The 17,112-nt window shown below is 45.5% G+C and overlaps 1 protein-coding gene across 1 annotated transcript; it reads left to right on the top strand.

The window, feature by feature from the left end:
• Window positions 1–2,815: 2,815 nt before the first annotated feature.
• lmo4b (LIM domain only 4b) lies at window positions 2,816–11,028 on the top strand. Its single transcript, XM_037250123.1, has 5 exons — window positions 2,816–3,165; window positions 4,635–4,890; window positions 8,996–9,092; window positions 9,429–9,584; window positions 10,453–11,028. Exons 2-5 carry the CDS (start codon window positions 4,640–4,642, stop codon window positions 10,459–10,461), a joined length of 513 nt encoding a protein of 170 aa, XP_037106018.1. The 5' UTR covers window positions 2,816–3,165; window positions 4,635–4,639; the 3' UTR covers window positions 10,462–11,028.
• Window positions 11,029–17,112: the final 6,084 nt, after the last annotated feature.

Below are 17,112 nucleotides of genomic sequence, written 5' to 3'. Positions count from 1 at the left end.
TTTCTTCATGCTAACCACAACTTTTTCCATGCTAACCACATTGTACAAAGTTTCTTCACTCTAACTGTCTGTCACTTCTGCATAGTTGTGTTTTTAGACCAGATTATCCTGTCGATGATTCAATCGAATGATCGGCTAGATTTGTTGTTTTGGCTAAGACGCGCATGATCCTGACAAAATATCCTGAACGTTCTTGCGTCCCTTAATTATCTCGCAAGACGGCTAAAGTTGGTGGAGTTTGGCTCAGTGCTTGAGGAAGCAGCTCGCGGCCTGTTGTAAATAAATAAATAAAAAAGGGGAAAAAAACGAGCAGTCATTTAGTAAAGTGAACTGGGAGACAAATGAAATATGCTCTCAATTATGGCAATGCTTGTAAGGAGCTAATAAAGGCAACGTCCCGACAAGACATCGCAAACCCTTAATGGATGCCAACTCATTTGCCTTGACTGATGGCTTTCCCGCGCCGCTCGTGCGGGGGCTGAATAATTATGAAATTCATCACCAGGCTTCGGGACTCGTTAAGGATTCACAACGTTTCATTAAGGCCGCGTCGTTAGCGGCTGTTTGTGTGTTTGTACCTACGCGCATACGGGGAGTCGGCAATAGTGTGTGGAATTAATTATCCGTCGATTAAAGCTCTTAAAGGGGGGTCGACTGGCTGCCTTCCGTTACTTACGGGGACGTTCGCTACACTTTGATTAGCGTTGAGATGGCGGCTTTGGAAGGCGTCACGAGGCGACCTCAAGTCTTGAACTTTGATCTTGACCAGTCCTGGAATTCCCTCAAATCAAAACCTAAGTCTGTTGTCTTCTCTAAAACTAATATCAGAACCAGACTTCCCTAAAAGCAAACCAGAACCAGTCGTCTCTAGACAACAGGTGTGGGTTTTAGGCTAAGAAGACTAGTTTAGTCTGGTTCAGGTGTTTGTTCAAGGTAAGAGGACTTGGTTCAGATGTTGGTTTGAGAGAAGACTAGTTCCAGGCTTGGTTTTAGGAAAAACAAGACTAGTTCAATGAGGAAAGAAAAAAAAACTTGTTCAGGTGCTTGTTCCCGCCTTGGTTCAATTATTAGTTTCTGAAAGAGGACCAGTGGAGGTGTTTTTGAGACTGGTTTGGCTGCTAGTTCTGGCCTGGTTTTAGGGAAGCTTGACTGAACAAAATGAGTCAAAAAGCGAGTCACGCCTGGAAGAAAAGTTATCGGGGGACTTTGAATGTGCCAGGTGGGTTTTCCATGACAAAATGTGTTCATTATGAGATGCCCCCGGCCTCATCGGAAAGACATCAGATGTATAAAGACAATCTTTTCCTCCACTTTAATTGTTTTATTATTCCTGGAGCTCCGAGGAGACGCCGCTGCGCCGAGCTGATTTCCCCTTTGGCAAGCGGGCGACGCGAGCCCACTTTGCTCCGGAGCTCTCTTGACAATCTCATCAGCCGAAACAAAAACACGGCAGAAAGATGGTGCGGAATATTTTTTCCACTGTGCGATGATTAATTGATTTCAATGATTAAAACAGAGGGAAATTACGAGATGAGTCTGAAAAGAGGAGCAGGGGGGGCTCGCAGGGAAAAGCTTTGTGTTTGTTCCGAGCCGCTTTTAATGAGCTTCTCATAACACAGAGCAGAGAGGAATTACTCTGAGTGGCCTTCTTTTTTTTAACGGAATAATTACGGCACGTCGCTGCGAGGGTGGGAGGAAGAGGAGAGTGAAGGCGGTGGGGTCAGGGAGATCTGTGTTTGCAGAAGGGTGGGCATCCCCTCTCTCAAAATTGATCATCTCTTTACTTCATTCAGATCGGTTGAGGGATTGAAGCGCCTTTTTTACTCTGTAGCTATATTTGATGCTACGCTAACAAACTGTCTTTAGCATTCAGACAAAAGAGTGAATAAAGAAAACAATATCTGGAATTATCTCAAGTCTTCTGGGTGACTGTTGAGCATTCCATCAGTGAGCTTCAATCTCACTTTGTTGAAGTTAGCATTAGTTAGCATGTCAACTCCAGTGTGAAGCGCACCATCACCATAAATTCTCTTTCTCTCTTTATTTCTTTCTTCCTTCCTCCCACCCGGCAGGACAAGTGTCTTCATTACGAAGCACCACGGTTTCTTTTCACGCGGGTGAGATCAGCCCTGTGGGGAGCATCCAAACATCTGAGGCCATATTGTTTGGCGGGGCCTTTGTCTGTTTCGTCGTGCAGCTTGGGGGGGGTAAAGTACCACGGAACTCAAAGATCTCAGAAGAGAAAGGAGATGATCAATTTTCTGAGGGTCCCATCCCACGGCACAGCAACACCTAAACCAGCTTGAACCCAACTCCCCAGGGGTCTTGAATGAGGTCACAAATGACAGTCGAGCGCCTTGCTACAATTACACTCTGTGCCAGACGAGGGCGCTACTACACGTAAATAATAAGTATACTTGTTGATGGGTGCCAGGACTTGGTACGCGACACCCTTCTGGAATGTCAGGTAATTAAAGTCAGGCGCGAGGTTACCTCTGCATTCTTTACATCTCCATTGAGAATCGTTAGAAGGACCATGTAATCCCAGGCAGAAGATAATAAATGGGAATTTAATATGGACATTAATCAAGCATGCATGGTCAATATTAACCGATGCAGTTGAGTATTTGCGAGGTTTTGGAGCTCTCTCGCTCTCGCTCTCGCTCTCTCTCTCTCTCTCTCTCCATCCATCCCACTGTTCGCGCTCTCCCTCGCTCTGATTGGCTGACTGTCACTAGTTCCCACCCCTCATTTCCACTATCTTGGCCCCGATTGGGTGAAGCCTTGTTCCGTCACGCAGGCAGAGGTCATTTCTACAGGCGCTGGTTTCCTTGTCAGAGACAGAAAAACGTGAGGCGCAGGAGCTTCGGACTGGAGAGAAGCATCAGCAGCAGCCGCTGCAGCGACATTCTCAGCGCTTCTCAACCTGGCACGCTCCACTCGGTGTGAGGACCTTACGGCGATGTGGCAGAGATCCGATCTTCCTTCCGCCATGGACTCTGCGTGTTCCTTCCACAACCGAACTCCGAGGCAGTAAAACGCAGGAAATACTTAAACTCAACTTTTTTTAAATCTTTTTTTTTTTTTTTTTTTGCGTGTGTAAATAAATCTACGTGCACAGTTTGGGACCATTTTCCAGTTTGTTAACTTCACACTTTAAACCAGGTGAGTTTTCTTTTGATTTTGTTACGTTAGAAAACGTCAAAACGTGCTTGACAGCCTTTTTTTTTTTTTTTTGAATCGGGGTGGGGGCGAAGTTCAGGTTTTGTATTTGAAAGTATGCTAGCTGATGTTTGCTAGCATGTTGTTTTTCGTTCAATCCGAACATAACGACGCACTTGTTCTGATGACTTTGACTCCGAAGCGATCTTATCTCGAATTGCCCGGCCGTGTAATTAATTACCTGAGTAAAGTTAAAAGCCCCACTCCGCCCTCTCCCCTCCCCTTCTCCTCTCTTCTTCGCTGTGTGAAACTTGACGATGGCTGCGTGTTGTTTACCCGGGGAGTCACTTTCAGGTCGCCTCCCTCATCCTCTTCCTCAGATGCAATCAGCTCTAAAGGTAGTCTGCTTGCTTTTGTCCCTAAAAGCCATCGCTAATGGCTTAGTGAATGGACCCCCACCACCACCGCAACACTACCACCCTCCACCATAATTAGACTACCTGCCTTTAGCAAAAGATTTGTCGCTTACACTTTTAAACGACATTTAATGGCAGCTTGACGTGAGAACGCTTGGCAGGAACGTCATATTTGGAAGAGTAATGTGATGTCAAGTCGGAGAAGGTCAGAAATGACAAAGACCTCCCTTGCAATAATAAACGCTTCACTTTTCCGTAGCAGTTAAAACAAAACAGTCCTTTTCTGGTGAAGGGTGCCAAGTTCTGACATGTGCTTTTTAGGAAAGTGTTTTTGGATTTTTTTAACCCCCCCTTCGAAACAAACAAACACAAAAAGTGTCATCTTGAAAGTGACAGTGGATCCCCACACCACAACCTGGTGATGCACGAGATGATGACAAAAATAATGTAGACGTTAGAGTTTCTGGTGACTTTCGGCATGTCTTTAATGGGTTCCCGTTGCAATGTTGTGCACGTTCATCCTTGTGCCCCGTTGATAACCGAAACAGCAGCACCTAATGAATAAGTGTTGCTTGTGAGAAGATGATCCTTCTTTTGTGGATATGCAATTTATAGAGATTATCCACACTCTGATGGTCGCTCCACAATGTTGTGATTTGTTTATGTTCTGGAGAGATCTTCCGCTTATGTTGTGTGTCACCTCAATCTGTCTCGCTTCTTGACATCTCTTTTCATTTTTCCAAAAGAGTTCCTTTATTTGTCCAACTGACTCTTACATGTGGTTGCCCCACAATGTTGTGTGCGTCTGTGTTTAAGATCTGTGAAGTTAAGTCGTTGGTGTTCTGATCAGTCCACTGCCAATCTGTTTTTCTTCTCCAAAATCGTCCTTCTTGGACTCAAATGGGGTCGTTCCAGATTGTTATCTATGTTGATGCTTCCAGTTAGTATGGATGACATTTAGTGTTCCACTAGACAGTGATTTTATCACACCACTATGTTTATTCTATCAAATCAAGTGTCAACCAGTAGTGCTGAATGTTTTTCTTTCCCTCGCAGGAACAATGGTGAACCCCGGAGGAAGCGTCCAGCAGCAGCAGCCACCGCCTCCGTCGATGTCAGCCGGCTCGCTGCCCTGGAAGCGCTGCGCCGGTTGCGGCGGCAAAATCGCCGACCGCTTCCTCCTGTACGCCATGGACGGCTACTGGCATAGTCGCTGCCTCAAGTGCTCGTGCTGCCAGGCGCAGCTGGGCGAGATCGGCACGTCGTGCTACACCAAGAGCGGCATGATCCTCTGCCGGAACGACTACATCAGGTATAAAAAGACAAACAAACAAAAAAAAACAACTAAATGAACCTGAGCGAGAGATCCGGCACGTAGCGTTCCGTCGCGAGCCGAAACGTGTCTCGGATGAATTCGGAGCATCTTGAACATTGTACTCTGGCTCTGATGTGCGGTTGTGTCTGTGCTTGTGTTCAATTGCTAACCAAAACAGCAGCACCCACTGCATCACGTTGCCTTGAATTTGCCTGAAAGTCGCTCTTGTGCAAAAGTTGCGTCCTGTTTTAAACGAGCATTTTCATTGGCTGACAAAAAAGTGTCTGTCACGACTGAGTCAAACCGTCTTCAGTTTGTTTAAACATTGCGTTGTCTTTGTGGTGAGGCGTGAGAAGCAAGCTCCCCAAAGTTAACTTTATTCCCTCCGAGCTAAAAGAGTCAATAAATAAATCACAGTGATATGATTCTTGCAAGTGGGGGAGACAACAAAGTGTTTTGTCCTGATACTCATCTGCTTCCACGGAGACAAGACGTATTACAAGCGATAATGTTTGCACTTGCATTTGAATGCTTTTGGGCTTGCGGCAGCACACCAAATTTGTCTTCAGGGGCAACGCGTGCGGACGTAAGCCTTAACATTAAATTCGGCTGCATAGATAAGGACGGCAAAGAGTTGAATGCTGAAGCCACCCCGAGCCTGTCGCTAACCAAAACAGCAGCACAGGAAACGGTCTCAGACAACGGATGCGAGTCAGAGCACATTAATGAAGATAATCTTTCATCAGGTTAGCAACAATTAGCATTTCTGTCAACTTGTTGAAAGTGTTGACACGTGTGTGCAGTTGTTGCTCAAAACAGCAGCACCAGCTCTCTTGTATGAATGAAGCTCCACCATGTTTCTGTTTGCTCACATCCGTGGGGTGCGGCGAAGCCCTGTAGCCAACTTGATCGCATGAAGAGGGAGTCGAGGGACACTCTATCGCTAATGGGACGCTAACGCCACGAAGGCAAGCGGGAGGTGGCTCCCCCACGCACACACACACACACGCGCACCTTCCCACTTGTAGCCGAGCCGAAACAAAGCTAAATGCATGTGATGGAAGTGTGCGATCTCCGCGGAGATAAAGCCGGCATCTGACAGTGAGTCTACACAATTAAATGCTTTAATTATAGCCGCCCCCACTCCCCCCACCCCCCCATTTCCTTTTAGTCCTGATGGGTTTTATCTAATGAGATCTGCTCCCTGGCTTGTATCCGCTCGCGCGCTGACGTGTCCGAAATGAATGAGAGGCGCGCGGGCAAACAAAACATTTAATTAAGCAAATTGGCTTTTGAGAGGGAGCAGCAGAGAAAGGCAGATAGTGAGGACGGATTATTGCCAAGGCCATTTGATGCTTTTTTTTTTTTTTTGGGTGCCCCTCTCTCCCTCATTTCAAAGGGACAGTAATGTTGAGTTTCAGGTGCACGCACAGGTTTTCCCCACTTCAAACTGTGGCCACATTGGAACTGAATGAAAGTGCCCTTACGCGAGAATGATTGCTCTTCTCTCACGGCCACTTACTGAGACCAGCTAGCCTTGCTGGACGCTAACATTAGCGCCGGCCGGCCTCTGTGCTCATTGCAACATGTTTTGCAATCAAGTGTGTTGAGCCTCGAAGCCCATCAACAGCCATCGCAATTACATTTTTGGGGAATGGTGACGTCGTCTGTCTCTGAGGGAATTAATTTGCTCCAGGATTCGGAAGAGAACCTCCCAGCACCACCCGCCCCTCCCCTCTCTCACCACTTAATTGAATAAGCCGAGGTAATTAAATGGCACTTTTCCAATGGAATGTGCGAGGTAAATCTAATAGTTGGTTATTTAATATCACTCTGAAGCCTGCCCGAGCGCCATGACAGCGGCGGCACGACGTGAACTATTAGAGCCGGGCGAGCGCGGGATCTCGGGGAATTAATTAAATGGCCGTGCAATTTAGCGGGAGCGTTTATCTTGATTTGTCATAACGGAATTAATTCCGAGGGCCTCGCACTCGCTCGGTGGGGGCCCGATCTGTTACTCGGATTTAACCGCGTGTAATTTGGCCGCCGACGTCACCCGTCCTCCTGATACACGTGCGCAACATGCACCCCCCCCACCCTCGCACACACAGATACCCCCCCCCAAACACACTCTAATGCACCTTCTGCCATTATGCAAAGCCGCGCTTCAGTTTCAATATGGCCTCATGCTTTTAAGGTGCTTTGGCCGCTGATGCACAGAAGCCTTTTTAATGGACTGCGTGTGAGGGGAGGGGGTGAGTGAGTGTGTAATTTTACCCCACTCAAAGGCAGCACTGAATGAGCCCAGCATTCACCTGACAGCCACTCTGTTGACAGACTGCTTGCCGTGTTTCCTTCTTTTAATTTAATCCTCACATCAGTCAAGATCATGTTTTAGTGCGGGGGGGGCGGGGTCTGGTCTGGGGCGAGCGGGGGGGGGGGCAAACAGATGCCACGCCGCAATTAAAGGCTCCCTCCACGTTAATTATGGCATCCCGGCGGTGGCACGTCACCCGGGAGCTGGAGTTCAGTGGCACTCGAGGCCATTAGAGCCCGACTTCAAATATGGATGACTGCTTAATTGTGCACACAAGACGCCTGGGCACCAGACATGCTAATGCCCGCTTCCCGCTCACGACATACATGACGTGCAACAGTTTTGGGGCCCGGTTCAAGATGCATCAGAATAGCATCAAGATGGAGATTTGTCCTGCCTGCTGTCAGTGGAGAGGAACAACAACAACATGTTCCAAGTCCTTTCGAGCACGATGATGTCTGAAAATGCCATCGTAGCTCATTGAAAGGCTCTGCTCGTGAACCTCACACGAGCAAACCTGAGCACTGTGACGTCATTTTCGGTCAGCAAGGCAAATGGTAGCACATCGAGATGGATAGAACGCCTTGCTTTATCTGCTTCATTCCTATTCTGCAAATATCAATCAGAGCGTCCTGTTTGGACGAGCGGCGGCCGCCAAGACGCCTTTTGATGTCCAATTTATCTTCCTTAATTCCCCATCTTCTTGTTTAAAGTGTATTGTTGTTTTTAATTTGAACCTGAGTGGCTCAAAGGAAGCATGTTTATTTTTTTTTTATCGCGCAAGGGCAGGGAGGCTGCTGGGCCCGCTACGTTTGCGTCACGTTTGTCCCAGTGAAAGCGCCGAGCTGGCACCGTTGTCACCATCAGCCTCCAGTTAATTAGTTTGTGGAATTGAGTTTTGATGGAGCCTTTCCAAATCACTCCCAGACTAAATTTGCTGCTGTCTTATTGAAAGCAGACACCCCACCCCCTTCCCCCCAAGCAGCCACCCCGCTTTCTTCCCTCCTGTTTGGACGGGTTGCAGAACCTCGATTTAGCTCATTACTTTCACGTAAAAAGCCCTTCAATGGGTCCGTATTGGGGAAAAAGCTCTTTTCTGTGGTGTTTACGCCAAACAAGTTAATCTGATCGCCTCTGTCCCCCATTTCTCCCACCTCAGCCCCTTTTTCTTTTTTCCCGCCCTTCCCGTCGAAGCATGTCAGATGCCACGCTCTCATTTGATTGCTTAGGAAAAGTGGCGTGATAGAGCAAACACCCGCTGAGATATGATGACAAATGGCTCCAGATCCCAGTAAATTACTTTCTGCTCAAATCGAAATTTCATTCAGTTTGCTGCTCGCTGAGATGAAGTAATCTAAATTGTGGACTCAGAAGGAAGATAGAAAGGAAGCCGCAGCAAGCATTTCATTATCGGGAGGGGGGGGGGGGCAGGGGGGGTGTCGAAAGAGATGAGTAGAAGCAAATCTAAAGTGTTGACACCGTGATTGAAAAGGTTAACCCGTGCACATGATATATCAAGCCAACTAGCTACAGCTTGCTAATGGAAATGCAGCAGTGATGGAGCGCTCGAGACGCTCCTAATGGCTGCCTGGACGGAGGAACAACACATTTTTGTGGTACAGCATCACGCTGATGAGAAATGGCAGCTTTCGGACGGGCAGTTTGTATTTATTGGATGTATTATTTGTATTTAGAACACATTTGGCAGTCCTGATATGTCGCTGCGGACGCTCCTGCGAGTAGTTCCCAGTAAGATTAACCGTAGCTCTTTTTTTCCCCCCTCAGATTGTTTGGCAACAGCGGCGCTTGCAGTGCGTGCGGTCAGTCCATCCCCGCCAGCGAGCTGGTCATGAGGGCGCAAGGCAACGTCTACCATCTCAAGGTTAGCATGCTAACGACAGAAAGTTAGTGTCTCAAACACTTGTTTTCAGTTCTCGACAGCTGGACCCTTTAGCAGGTCTATTAACAAAAAGGTTTGGACATTTCTGTGCCAATGATGTCATCTATTAATAGTCCAAAGAGTTTGTGTGGCCGTTGAAGTCGAAACTGGTGCGTGAAGGTGACCCGTTTAGCTGCAAACCCCTCATGAGCCTCATTAGCGGCTCCCCAATTTAAGGTCGTTAGTCAGAGGTGGCCCTGTTTTTTTTTTTTGTTATTGCTCCAAGGCATCTAGACCCCCGTTTTAATTTGATATATTTTTTCAATTTGGTCTCGCCAGTGTTTCACATGCTCCACCTGCCGGAACCGGCTGGTCCCGGGCGACCGCTTCCACTACGTCAACGGCAGCCTGTTCTGCGAGCACGACCGACCCACAGCGCTCATCAACGGCCATCTGAGCTCACTGCAGACCAACCCGCTACTGCCGGACCAGAAGGTGAGACCCTCGCACCCGCCCGTCAGCTTTTTCACTTCCAAGTAACCTTGCGAATCAATGATGGCCGAAGGCTGTCGAGTTAAAGCTGCCATTTTGCATGAACACGGGTGAGGGGGGGGGAGGGGGGGTACACCATTTCTTCAATCAACAGCAAACTCGGTGGACATGTTTATCGTAAGAGGACACACCAAAAAGATTGAAGGACCCATGCCCAAAACTGAACAGCAGCACAACGTTTGATTAAAATGTTGAGGATTCGCTATAAAGCATGAAACTCTTAATAACTCAACCCTCACAAGGTCATATCTCGAATTTCTGTACCGTGGCGGCCGAATGACTCGTTAATGAGCGACTTTTACCGTTATTATTTATTTGATTTCCCCCTCTACTCACCTAGGCTAAGATCCATAGCCCGGGGGCGGCGTGGCGTGATCTGTACTCTGCCGTTTGAAAGCCAAACAGAAGCCTAATCATACGCGAAGGACGCGCCGGTTCCTCATTACGCCCGCGGCAGATGTAATCACGTCGGCCAGAAAGAGAAATTGCATTGCGGGTTCACCTTGAGTGCTTTGGAGCGGCGGCGGTTGCGCTTGCGCGCCTCTAAATCCTGGCCGACGCGCCGGCCTTTTCAGGGACCAGCGGATCGAAAGCGCTCCGGAGCTTAATTGTGGACGTGTGTTTAAGTCGTGGTAAACAGCGGGGCCTCGTTGCTTATTGATTCGCTCCGCATCCATTGTAGTGAAATGTGCTTGCATTATTGATGTCAAAGTGAAGCGTGCTGCTGGAGATTGCCCACGCTGCTTGAATCACATACAAGTATGATCGTAAAGGAAAAAGACTGGACTGACGCCTCTCCTCCTTTCTTCAGGTGTGTTAAACGGACGCCACGCGGGAAAGCAGGGACGTGTGCCTTCATTTTAGCCCCCCCCTCACTCATTTTCCCCACAGACATTTTGTGGACCTGTTTTCTGGACTCTCACCGAACCTGGACGGGATACTTGCACTTAAAGAGGCGGGACAACTAAACAAAAAGACTCTCCAGGAAGAGAGTGGGACCTTTTTCCTAAATTCCAACGGCGTCGTGTTTTCTATTGAAGCAACATGATATCATTTTGATGTTGATGTTGTTGCAGGATTGTGATTTCTTTTTTTTTTTTCACCCACTTAGTTGGTGTGTCAAAATATGGCCACACACACACACACACACACACACACATTTGGTGTATTTGTATGTACAGCATGCATGTTAATGTTGTTGTCCCACCACTCTCTTCCCTCTCGCACCTAAAAAAAAACCAAGAACTTTATGCTCCCTGTCAGTCATTCAGTGGTGTAGATTCTCCCAACATTTAAATGCCTGACAAGAGATGAATTTATTTGTGATATTTTCTGAGACATTTGCTCCACTATGGTGTATTTAATTAATAAAAAATATGGACGGTTTCAGTGTATTTTGAGATGACTTTGTTCACCAACACAAACCTGCAGCCAAACTCCTCGGTCCAAGTTTGACCAATCCCAGCCCAAAATCAGCATCTGTCCATTTTGCTTGGACCAAAATTCCAGCGCTCACGTGTTGACTCGGGCCATGAGTGGAACCAGGTAGCTAACGTTAAAGTGTGTTTTCTACGATTCGATGTGCAGAGGTGGTCCGTGCACGGCGGCCATTTTTCCGGCTCCATCTTAGCAATGGCGGTGAAGACGGATAAACACGCATGGCCTCTTTGTGCTCTCGGCCATTCATCACACGACCCGGTCGACACAAATGGAGGAAAATGTCCCTTTGAAAATTCAATTAGAGCGAGAGGGACGTGTCTTTCTCCCGCTCTCTCGCGCTCCCTTTCTTCGGCACTCTCGCTTGGCAGCCGCAAATTGAACGTCCTATTTGCACAACAAATTGCTGTTTGAAGTCCTCGCAGGACCTAATGGGTCTGAAGGGGGAGCACCCCCGCTAATGGGCCAGACGCTTATCTGGCGCTCGCGCAGGACGAGACCTCCATGTGAAGTGTGCTGCCGCTTGACACGCGCTAAGAGCACCTTCGGCACGCCAAACGATGGCTTGCTTTCTTTGCGCTCGGTTAGTGGATGCTTATGTTAGAATTTTACCCAAGATCGACACTGTTCCTAAGTGTTTTGTGAAATGTCTGATCAAAATGGCTCGGGGGTCAAAATTAGAGCACCCTTTTTAAACAGCCCTGTTCAGAGTAGCTGGTTTTTGATGGGAATTCCTGTGAATAGAACTTCAAACTTACATACGTTTCTTTGGACTCAGTTCAAGGAGACTTATTTGAACATATACCTGTGAAATGATGTGTGTAGATGTGTGGCATGCTTTATTTTAAATGGCCCCTGGATAGAGACCTACAGTTCAGAGCAGCTGGATTTTGAATGAAACTCCTTCACTGACTGACCGTAAGAGTACTTGGTAAGTGTATCAATCAAAAACGTCCTGTTCACAATGCATGGAAAAAAAAATCAGATGTCACATATTGGTATTTTCTTAACATTTGATTTACTTGAATCCCACGTGAAAAATGAAGCATATACAGTAATCCCTCGTTTATCGCGGATAATTGGTTCCAAAAACTACCCGCGATAAGTGAAATCCGCGATGGTAATGCCCATTGAAGCTGGTGCCACCTCGCCGTAAAACAAAACGAAGAAGAAAATGACGTCACTTCCCGTTCACGAACGAACGAATCAGTGAGTGAACGAATCAGTGAGTGAGTGATTGGCATTTCCAGTTCATCGTGAGAACGGATCAGTGAGGGAACGAATCCGGACTTTCGCGTTCGCGAACGAGTCAATGGGTCAACTGCCTTCCTTCCCGTGCATCAACGGATCAGTCAGTGAACGTGTTGCATCTCCCTCCTGGCGTGAACTATGTAAACCAGAATGTAAATTTACGATTTGCCAAGGAAAGAAAGAGCCCACTCACTGAAACGCCACTTCTTTTATGCGCTAACGGCTAACTTTATTGCATGGAGGGATGCGCCGTTATGCAACAACGGGGAGATTATGCTTCTCTTTAGGTAATCTTGATTTTATAACACGTGTAGTAGTTTTTAAATAACGTGTATGCATATATACGCCTAAATATTGTTATCCAATATATCTACTGCAATTTCACATTGGATTGCTGGATTGAAATTTACTTTTAATATTTTTAATAAACATTTATGTTAAAACTTGTCTGGTGTTTTATTCCTTGTTTTTATATTCGCCAATTAAAACATAAAAATCTGACATTTGGTTAACTGCTTTATATGACAATATGTGGAGGTACACTTCATGGACGCTACACGAGGTAAAAAAAAAAAGAATGAATCAATAAAGGGTTAATCGCATATAAGTATTATAAAATCAAGAAAGAGAAGCATAATCTCCCCGTTGTTGCATAACGGCCCATCCCTCCATGCAATAAAGTTAGCCGTTAGCTTGGAGAAAACGCGCATAAAAGAAGTGGCGTTTAAGTGAGTGGGTTCTTTCTTTCCTTGGCAAATCGTAAATCTACATTCTGGTTTACATAGTTCACGCCAGGAGGGAGACGCAACACGTTCACGGATTGATCCGTTGATGCACGGGAAGGAAGGCAGTTGACCCATTGACTCGTTCGCGAACGGGAAAGTCCGGATTCGTTCCCTCACTGATCCGTTCTCACGATGAACTGGAAATGCCAATCACTCACTCACTGATTCGTTCACTCACAGATTCGTTTGTTGGTGAACGGGAAATGCAATTCACGACCCGTTCGTGAACGGGAAGTAACGTCATTTTCTTCTTCGTTTTGTTTTACGGCGAGGTGGCACCAGCTTCAATGGGCATTGCCGACACCTACTGGTTGAAGTCATATGAACTGAAAAAAGAACGAATCACTTTAGGAAGTGATTTAGTCACTCTCGTTCACTGAAAAGATTCGTTCTTTTGACCTCATCGTTCACTCACGAGCCAACACTATGTCACATCTCGGACATGTTCCGTTGACGTTACACGTCGCATTTGTTTTTGTCATGTAAACAAGTACATAAAAAAGACGTGAAAACAGGCCACAGTACATATTTTTCCACAAAATCAGCTTTTTTTTTGCACATGGTTCACTAATTACTGCACCTGCTCAGAGCAGTTTGCTTTCAGCCGAGGCGTTCGCCGCTTGATATGTGGTAAGAGCACATTTATCGATGGGTTACTTTGTTTACAAACCATTAAGCAACTCAATGTTTTTGTCCTATAATTAAAGCAGTTCCGAGATGTGTTCAGAAAAAAAAAACGTGTGACGCGCTTTGGTTCAAATGGCCCATGTAGGTCAAGAATGACAATACAACTTCTTCACCCAGCAAAACGTGGGAAGAGCACTTCTGACACAATCGATGCCTTGGTTTCTGTGTAGCCCAAATGCTTCACGACAAACCAAATCAAGTTCTTCTTTTATAAGACGCAATTGTTCTAACAGGAAGGAAATTCGGCGTTAGGACTGTAACGCGTACAAGTTTTGGACAAATATCCCATCCATTAATACACAGGTGTCAAACTTAAGGCCCGGGGGCCAGATACGTCCCGCCACATCATTTTATGTGGCCCGCGAAGACAAATGGTGCATCAAATTCGTGTCCTTACTAGAATTGCAAATTGTCTTCACTTTTAATAATATCTTTTTTTTTTTAAATATTTGATGAGTTTTTACTCGTCTGATTTGAAAACAAGTTATTTGTCAGTTTGTTTTGTAGCTTTTACTGTATATAATATGAGGTGCTCATACATTTATTTGTGTTGACAGTCATAATGGCCCTCCGAAAGAAGCTATGACTACGATGCGGCCCTCGAAAAAAATGAGTTTGACACCCCTGCACTAATAGATGCTAATCCTGTGAAGTGTTGGGTAAGTCACCTTGTTTAAACTCAAACCTGATTGTTTTTACCAGATGATTTTCTACTGTGCCTCTAAAAAAAAAAACCTTAAACAGTTACACTAACACTATAAATACTAAGACACAATGTAAAAAAAAAAAGATATAAACTCTTGGAAACCATAATAAATTATTTTATTTAAATAAAAAAGCTGAAGTAAAACTTTATTTAAAAACAATCTTGCCACCCAGACAGGAACGGTAAAGTGTTTGCAATGTTGTCTAAAGAAGTGTTGTGAACTGAGTGGTTTATTGGCATTGTGATTCTCGGAAGAGGCAGGACTTGCAAAGCAGTCCAAATGGACCTGATACAGAAACACAAATAAAAGGCACACAAAAACAAGCCGATGGAGCAAAAAGCCAAGTCACAAATGCATTTAGGTCGACTTGATCCCAAATCAAACAATCTAAAGGGATAATTCCACATTGAAATGGCGCTCTGGCAGCAGCGTCCAGCGACCACTTAACGCCAAAACTGCCCTTTTATCTATTTTATTTATTTATTTATTCATCATTCCGCCATTAATGACTTCGGAGAAGCATCATCCTCATTTAGCTGAGCCCCTGCTTTTACATTTAAGGTGATTTAAGGTGATTTTGACCACTCAACAACAAAATAAAAGCTCACCAAGCGCTCACACACTCAGGTGCCGACTAGACGGGCTACGGCAGCGTGAGGTCAGGAAAAAGTAATGCTGACAATAATCTTTCATGTTTATTTTGAGTCTGATTTTTGGCTTTAGCTTGTAATCCACATCCTAACAGCATTATGTCGTGCTGCAGCAAGCTGGATTTTTCCATTAAGAGATCTGCTTGCGTCCATTAAGCTGTTTGCGTCGACATGCACACATTGACACACGTTTTCACACTACTTTTTCTCAAAGTCAACTTTGTGAATGATCATCTCATACGTGTTTTTGTGTTGAAATTTAATAATGTCATTAGTACTTTACCATTAGGATTTATTTATTTGTGGAATAAAAGTGGTGTTAGCTGTGAGCCCTGAGGCGCACACTTACTTAGAAAAAGGCAAAATCAGGTGAGTACAAAAAAAACCCCACGTAACGATTCAGGTATGTAAGGAGAGAGCTAGCGAGTGTCGTCTTCCCACAGGCAATCCGTCAGGTCGTCGGCTTTGAAGCCGGCTGGCGGCGTAAGCCGACACCCGCAAAGACGCCCTTAATGGCCGCCTTAATGCGCTTGATGATTGTCTGGCAGTGGAGGAGGTGCTGTTAAAAAAAATAATAAAAATAGGTATCGTGAGTTTGGCCTCGAGGAGGACACGGAAACTGGATCCTGTCCATTATGTCTGCTTTTTACTAAAAAGGCTGCTGACAAAAAAGTAGAAGCTCCTCTTACATGCTTGAAGGTGGAACCGTACGTGCACGGAAAAAAAAAACGCAGCTGCTCGGATACGTTTACTAACTGACGTGTTAAATGAGGTCACTAGTACAGAGTTGAGGCATGAAAAAAAAGAGGATTCGATCTTGAGATCTTTGCAAGTGGAACGATTTGATTTGCACCTTTTGAATCAAAACCGACTTTCCGATTCAAAACGATTTTTGGGTACACTCCTAATGTCATTGCAGAACCGATTTGCAGGTTTGTGATTACGTGCGTATTTGCGCAGTGGATGTATACTTTTGGATTTACTTTGTTTGTGTCGCTGATTTATGTGTTGGTGTCATTCAAATACGTGTTTGGATGAGCATGTTTTCATATCTCAATTTACATGTTTGTGTATTTGATGGACAGGTTTGCAATGTGGTGTCTGATTAATTGATACCTCGTACATGATTTGTTTGACGTGTTTGGAGTCTTTGGCTTTGTTTTGTGTGTTTGTGTCTCCGGTACCTTGTGCTTGCGTTAACGTCTAATGTGGCGGCGGCGGTTATCATGAATAACTGGTGAGTGGAGAGAAGCTGCGTGTCCTCTCCGTCTTGTTTCTCAGCATAACGAGCCGCCTCATAAATAAATGCATGGCCCTAATTAGCCGGCACGGTGGCGACTTCGGAGACGTACAAGATGAAGATCATGATGATGATGATGAGGGCATGGGGAGGCATCCTTTTGGAGCAGATGCTAACCTCCAGCAGCTCCTTTCATGTAAATCTATTAAGCTGCTCCTCAACTGGGCGCTGATCCTTTTGCTTCTCGGCCCGCCAGCTGGACTCCGGCAATGGCGATAATCTCGAGACCGCGTACCGTCAAAGCACTGAGACACGGAGTGTGAATGAAAAGGAAAAGGCCAAAAAAAAAAAAAAAGACCATCCAAGGAAAAAAGGGAGTGTGGATAAAAATTGTTCAGCAAGCGTGAATACTTGACCTGGTTGTTATTAAATTAAATTAAAGTCCGGAGTTAAAAAAAAAAAAAAAAGAGGACAAAGACATGGACTAATAAGACATTTTCAGCAACATCTTTAGCCGGTTATCATTCAAAATAGATGAGGTACTTGGCCTGAAATGATAAAGATCATAAAAAAATCGAAAGTGGTAGAACAGCGGCAGTCTCTTTTGACCTCAGCTACCATTGACGCTTCAGCCGTTTCTCATTAAAAATCAATTCGTCTTTTGGCCTAAAATGTCTCACGAAAGTCAAAGGATAATTGAAACTGGTTGAAAAG

Source organism: Syngnathus acus, chromosome 4 (assembly GCF_901709675.1).
Source record: "Syngnathus acus chromosome 4, fSynAcu1.2, whole genome shotgun sequence".
Lineage (NCBI taxonomy): Eukaryota > Metazoa > Chordata > Actinopteri > Syngnathiformes > Syngnathidae > Syngnathus > Syngnathus acus.
Note: the sequence above shows the minus strand (reverse complement) of the source record. Positions and strands in the feature narration are given on the sequence as shown.